Source organism: Neopelma chrysocephalum, unplaced genomic scaffold (genome assembly GCF_003984885.1).
Source record: "Neopelma chrysocephalum unplaced genomic scaffold, ASM398488v2 Primary Assembly neopelma1_145853, whole genome shotgun sequence".
Lineage (NCBI taxonomy): Eukaryota > Metazoa > Chordata > Aves > Passeriformes > Pipridae > Neopelma > Neopelma chrysocephalum.
In genome coordinates, this window is record NW_020933161.1 from 1 (window position 1) to 6872 (window position 6872).

A 6872-nucleotide genomic window follows, 5' to 3' on the forward strand; every position below is an offset into this window, starting at 1 on the left:
GTGAGCAGCTCTGTTGTCTCAGGAACTCCTCCAGTGACCACAGGGTACAGCTCCTGCAAGGCAAGGGTGTCAGTGTCACCCCAACCCTGTGCATCACTATAGCACAGAGAAACCTGGGGACCAACACGGGGCCACACTCACCCGGTCCAGGTACTGGGGGAGGAGATCAGCCACCAGCCGAGCTGTGTTCTCACTCACCTCTGACGGCTTCACCACCACAGCGTTGCCTACAGGACAGACACAGCACGGCCCCTGAGCCCTCACCCTCCTCTCCCCCACCACCCACCCACCCACAGCCCCACAAAGGACGGGCCCCACCTGCTGCGATGGCCCCGATCAGAGGCTGCATGACCAGCATAAAGGGGTAGTTCCAGGTCCCGATGATCAGCACCACTCCCAGCGGCTCAAAGTTGAGGAAGACCTCATCCCTCATTGTCAACAGGTTCTTCTTCACATGCTGAGGGGCTGCCCAGGACGGCAGCTTCTCCATGGCCAGGGTCAGATCCCCCAGCACACCCAGGAACTCAGTGATGTACGCAATGGGCCCACTCTGCAACAAGGGGGAACTTGGGGAGAATATGGCAAAGGAACCCACCTCCTGCACCCACCACGGCAGCCTGGAGAGTCAGAGCAAAGTCATGCTCCATGGTGGGGGACAGGACAGAAACCAGCAGTCATGGCCAAGGCAGCCCTTGACCTTCCTGCTTTCCTCAGGGCTGCCCACTGTCTGTGCACAGCAGAAGGAAGAAACCCCCTGCCCGCCCAGACCTTGTGCAGATCCGCATGGAGGGCTGCCAGGATCTCCTTCTCCTTCTCCTGCACCATCCGCTCCAGGGCCTTCAGCTGCTGTATCCTGAACTCCAGCGAGCGGCTCCGGCCTGAGTTGAAGGCGGCTCTCGCCCGCGCAATGACCTGCTGCATCCTCTCCATGGCTGCTCAGGGCTGTGGGGAGACACAGCAACACCCAGCTCACCACAGGGCCATTGAGGGTGCTCAGCCCCAGGAACATTTAATGTGGGGTCACCACCATGAGATGCCCCACCTGGAGCAAGGTTGGGAGATGTTCTTCTTCTTGGAGGGGAGCTCCTGCCCCCAAGTCAAGTGCTCAGGGCCCACACTCTCCAAGCCCTGTTCTACCTGCGCAGGGTCCAACACACAGCACCTCTCACAGCAATCTGGGGATGGCTGATAGATCCTGCTCTGTGGCTGCTTTCTCCCAGCTCGTGGATACCCTCAAACCCACCAGCCACTCCACCCTCCACTGACAGGGGTGCTCCCCAAGGAACCAAAACACTGGGATGACCATGGCCTGGGCGGGCAGCCGGCTGGGAGCAGAGCTTTGTGCCCGAAGCCCGTCTGCACTCGACTTCCCCATAACTCCAAGGCCCTCCCATGTCTTTGCAAAACATGACAAAACAAAAGGTTTCATCCTGCTTCTCAGGAGCAGCACCTTTTAGTCAGGATCTGCCTGCATCCCTGCCCAACCAAATAAGGCATCAAGGCTCCCCGACAACAATTAAAATCTGCCCTTCCCAGCCTGCTGCCACAGCCGCCTCACACAGCCCCAGTCCTGTCCAAGAAAGCAAACGACTCGTTAAAAAAATGAAGGAAAAGAGAAAGTTACCTTCAGAGAAGCTTCTCTCTCCACCAGTGTCCCGCAGTGAGTGCAAGCTGGCACAAGCCCTGCCCCTGCCATGGCTCGGAGCGATCCCTCCTCCCACGAGCGGGCAGCTGGCCCGGGCCCAGGGCTCTTGCTAGATACAAGATGCCCTTTACCCAACTCTGTCCTCAGCTGTGAACACACAAGCCCTGGATCTTCCCGTCCAGCCGGGGCAGTGACTCAGGGATTGCGAGAGACCACGTGGCTTTGCCCACATTGGGCACGAGGCCGGGGAAGCGGCTTCCACATGCCACAGCTGCTGTTGGGAGCCAACACATGCAGACATGGGATCTGAACAAACCCCAACCAGCAGGCCCTGCCTGCAGATGGGAGGCAATCCAGGGATGGATTTGTGCAGGAGAAGCAGCCCAGCTCCTCCACAGCCCCCCAGCCCCAGCTCACCCCACACCTTCCCTGGCTCCAGGCACCTCTTCAGTGCCTGCCAGAGCTCTGGGGGACCCTTGCCCGTGAGCAGAGAGATCACTGTGCCAGGCACATGTCCCCCTGAACCAGGGCAGAGACACCTCACAACACATGTGTGACATTTGGCCAAGCCATGGCCAGAGCTGGGAGTGGCAGAGGATGAGCAGGATTCTTCAGGAGACTCCAGGGACTTACCACACTCGGTTTATTACTTAAATTCTCGGTGTTTATTTAGTACTTGCAAAATATATCATCAAAAAGGCTTAGCACATGGATTTTCACCAGCCACGAAGAAATCCTACTTATTGCACAGTAAATATAACTTTCTACTCTATATTAATTGCATTTAGTAATAATTTTTTAATTTGCCTTATTTTGACATTAATATTTCTAAGGCTCTTTTACATTCAATTCCTTCAGCATCCTCCTCCCAAGCTCGAACAAGTCCCACATTATTTCCCATTGCAAGATTACAGCAGCCCCAGAAGCTCAAACACAGAGGAGCACACACTCTTTCAATAATTGTTTTCCCTTGGAGCAATCTGACCAGGAACAGCTTTGTACTGGCTTTGGCTGGGGTGGAGTTAATTTTCATCATAGTCACTAAGTTTCTTCATAGTGGGATGGTGCTGTTTTGGATTTGTGACATTGGCAACGATGGCATTTGTCTTCCCAAGTCACCATCAGGTGTGATGATGCCCTGCTTTCCCCAGGATGGCTGAACACCTGCCTGACAAGGGGAATTAATGAACAGATTTCTCAATTTGCTTTAATTTGCCTGCATTCCCAGCTTTCACTTCACCTACTAAACTATCTTTCTCTCAACCTACAAGTTTTCTCACTTTCACTCCTCTGACTGTCTTTCCCATCCCACTGGGAATAAGGGAGCAGCTGCACAGAGCTGAGCTAACCCACAAGGTACTTTGTCATTCCCACTTCTCTAAACAGGCCTGAAAGTTCTTTTGCACGAGTGTAAGATGCTCATCAGCACAATACAGGCAGTGCAGGTACCACCTTTGTAATTTTCTAACAGTTAAATAATTGTTACAGCCATATGGTGAAACCCAGAGACCCAAAAGGGCACCAGCCTGCATTCCCTGACCAGCTGTGGATGATTCCAATTTGCAGAGATCCATGAATATTTCACCTCAAATGTCAAGGGGAACCTCACTGGGCTCATTCACAACCATCATCACTCTTGGTCAAATGCATCAGCCAGCATGGCCTGTCTCAGACTTGTCACCAAGAGGGAGGGTGTTCAGAGCACAACAGGAGACAGCCCATCCCAAAAACTGCAGGGGAAACACTGTCAGCCCAAGGATTGCTGAAACTGAAGCTCCTGTTGGTCACTGAAGGAAGGTAAGTGGTTTGGTGCACCCCTGGAAGCAGCACTCTGCATGGCATGGGGTGGAGATAGGGACTGGAATTTCTTGCTCTGCAGTCCTCCTCCGGAGAGCTTGTCCCCTGTGGTCCCTCTGTTCCAGCATGGCTTTTTAGCAAACAGGAGTCTGAGCCTTCTTGTTGTTAGTGCCTCTCTAAGGCTACTCTGTGTGCTCGACAGCTCACTGAAATCACCCAGAACAAAAGAAAATAATGACTTCCCAGCTTAAGGAAACAGACACAAAGCGAGCACCCAGAGTATGGCTGGCACACGGGGCCTTCTCCTCTTCATCAGTAAACCACCTGTGAGAGCAAAACAACACCAAGGTCCTGTGAAGGATTTGTGAGACAAAACCAATTCCCCTTCTAGAACAGCCTGGAGCAAAGCCTCTTCACTCGGTGACTCCCCCAGGGCGCAGCTCGCCTGCCTCCTGCCCCTCAGCATGCACTGCATGGTTATCCTGGATGCCAGACAAGCTCCATGCACTGCCAGAGAAAGCATCGTGCTCTGGCTCTTGGGGAGCTTTCTCCAATCCCCACGTTCACCACTCTACAAAGCTCTCCCCCACCTCAAACTAGGTCTACACACAGGAGAAGAAAAAGGCTCCTACCTCACTGTGACAGCCACAGCAGTGCTCTGAAACCTGCTCCTCCTTACCACCCGCTGGGCCAGCCCAGCCTCTGCACAGCCAGCACAATCAAGAGGGCTTTTCTCTTCAGCACAGACTGGTGGTTCTGAGAAACCCAAATGATTTCAAGACGCCGTGAGTTTCCCCCCTCATTCACCTAGACAGGGCCTGCCCCCCTGGCTGGTGCCTCAAAGCCTGAGCCAGTTCTTTGGCTTTTGCACCTCCTCCTGGAATATGTGGGCAGGTTATTTTCTTGGCTTGTTGGGCTTCTGCACCTCTCCTCACAGCAGTAACAACACAGACTGAAGGGCAGAGTCCTGATCCACCCTGCCACCTCCTGTCCCCTTGGGCTGCTCCCTTAAGCTCACTAAACCCCACGGATGCACAGCTGAGCCTTGTGAGGAGGAGCCAGTGAAGGCACCGCAGTACCTGGTTTGTCAGACACAGAGAATCAACAGTGATCACACTTGGGAGATTTAGATCTTGCTCCTCCAGCTCAGGAGGCATCTCGAGGCCTCCAGCCAGCACCAGCAGGCCTCTGCCTCCTGCAGAGAGGGGAGAACATCCCACCCTTCCGCACTACCCAGCTGGAAACAAGGGAGGAAATGGGAATAATTGAGCTGAAGTCAGACAGGGGCTGAAATTGGACAAGGAACAAGAGCTCGTTGCAGACCCAGGCTTTGGGACACAGCTTCCCTTCCCAGGGTGCCCTGGCACAAACTGCAGCTGTCAGGGCTGTGGAGCAGCTCAAACGCTGCTGAAGGAAACCCTGGAGTTCAAACCACTCCTAACCTGTCCAGAACTACCAACTGCTGCCTCTGGAGGGAGCATCCCACGGGTGTCACCTACCAGAGCAGTGCAACAAGTAGTACAGCAACCCTGGAGATCTGTCTGGGGACATTCCTATTCTACAGATCACTGGTAAAAGTGAGAAGCAGATCTTGGTAATTTGAGGTGGGAGAAATAAAATAAGTCTCAAGAGAGAAAAAGAGGCCAGGCTCTAAGAAAGGGCTGCAGTTTGCAAAGAGTGAACTTGCAGAAGATGAGGTGAATTGCACATGCACCCACTTAGACCCAAAGAGACCCAAAACTCACCTTCATCATCACCGCTACCACCACCCCCAGCAGGGCCAGGACGGCCAGTCCAATGCGGCCCCTGTTAAACCGCTTCAGGAGGATGAACTTGGTCCAATCCACCTTCTTCTGGCTGACAGGTGGGTACCGCATTTTGTTGGTGCCCTCCATCTTCAGGTCCTTGATCAAGCAGGCGCGGCGGTGGGAGAAGGTCTCGAAGCTGTGCTTGCCGTGGTAGGCGCCCATCCCGCTGTGGCCTGAGGGACACGAGCCAGGCAGGTCACCCCACGGGCACAGCCCGCTCAAACCTTTGGCCACTTGAGGACAACTGACCCTTCCTCCCTGCAGCACTTCTCAGTCTCTAAGATGCCCATCTGTGCTCCACCCTGCTCCTTCCCCACCTCGTTTTCACTACGCGCTCTCCAGTATTTTGCTGTGGTCCCTGTGCCTCTGAGCTGTCTCCAGCTCTTCCCTGGATTTAGCTCCCTCTCAAAGCACCGTGCCAGGGCTCTGAGATCTGACTGGTGCTGCGTGAGATGGTTTCCTGAGGAGCTTTGCAGGGTACAGCTCCGTGTTCCCATTCCACGTCAGCGTGTGCTGTTAACGCTGGTTCACCGCCCGTAACCCCCAAAACCCTCTTTTGCAAAGCTTCCATGGACTGATCCATAACCTGTTCCAGTTCTCCCCAAGCTAAAGTCCTACCCCTTCCACCTGCTGATCACTGCTAATCCCTCTGATTGCAGCTAATGTTTTTAATGCACCTTTCACATCAATCTGCACTAAATGCTTTAATCTTTCCAAAAATACACCCAAAAGTTTTTCCCCTTTCTGGCCCCTGCCCTAATGCACTCCCAGAATTTGTTATTATTATCAAGACCTGATGCACAGAGCCCCTTGGGCTGCAACAGGCACAGGGGTACCATGGGTTGCTCCCTGGGTCACACAGTGTGGCAAGTCCCAATCCTTAAGAAGCTGCAGTAACTTACCAACACCACCAAAGGGCAAGGTTGAGAGGAAGAAATGCATAATGACATCATTTCCAGTCACACCCCCACTGGAGGTTTCCGAGATGACTCTTTTGATTAACTAGCAAAAGAAAACAAACAAATCATTACAAAGGCCCAGGAGAGATCAGGCCACGTAACTGAGAATACTGGGAAGGGAGCCACAAGACAACAGGCCATCATGTTCATTTTCTCTAACACAGCCCAGACCCACCTTCTTGTTGTTGGAGAAGACATACAAGGCAAGGGGCTTCTCCCGACGGTTGATGAACTCAATGGCTTCCTCTGTGCTCTTCACGGTCACAATGGGCAGGACAGGTCCAAAGATTTCCTCCTCCATCACCTTGGAATCCGGGGAAACGTCCGTCAGGATGGTCGGTGCTGCAGCAAACGGGAGAACAGTGTGAGCAGGACAGAAGACCTGGTCCATCACAGGACCTCACTGCACTGTCTGTGTGCAACGTAACCCAAGCAAGCCACGCACACACACAGACCCCAAAGGGCACCCACTACCACCTCCCCTCCCCAGCAGCAGCCACAAGCACCTATGAAGCAGGAGGCCTCATCACTCTCTCCCCCATGAGCAATCTTCTGCCCTTCCAGCAAGCCCAGGACTCTCTTGAAGTGACGCTTGTTGACGATCCTTTCATAATCCGGAGACGACTTCACATCCTCCCCATAGAATTCCTGACAAAGGGCACA

The 6872-nt window shown here is 53.6% G+C and overlaps 2 protein-coding genes across 2 annotated transcripts; both read right to left on the reverse strand.

The window, feature by feature from the left end:
• Window positions 1-6: 6 nt before the first annotated feature.
• On the reverse strand, window positions 7-1846 carry LOC113962340 (fatty aldehyde dehydrogenase-like; the record flags this gene model as incomplete). The annotated part of the gene is made up of 5 exons (XM_027673105.1): window positions 1625-1846; window positions 769-942; window positions 319-550; window positions 142-227; window positions 7-53 (listed from the first exon to the last, which is right to left on the reverse strand). Coding segments are annotated over exons 2-5 (527 nt in total), but the record flags the coding sequence as incomplete, so codon positions are not given.
• Window positions 1847-2287: 441 nt separating this feature from the next.
• LOC113962338 (fatty aldehyde dehydrogenase-like) lies at window positions 2288-6864 on the reverse strand. Its single transcript, XM_027673104.1, has 5 exons — window positions 6716-6864; window positions 6385-6551; window positions 6153-6252; window positions 5188-5423; window positions 2288-3766 (listed from the first exon to the last, which is right to left on the reverse strand). The coding sequence occupies exons 2-5, from the start codon at window positions 6508-6510 to the stop codon at window positions 3755-3757; spliced, it is 474 nt and encodes a 157-aa protein (XP_027528905.1). The 5' UTR covers window positions 6511-6551; window positions 6716-6864; the 3' UTR covers window positions 2288-3754.
• Between the last annotated feature and the right edge of the window lie 8 nt (window positions 6865-6872).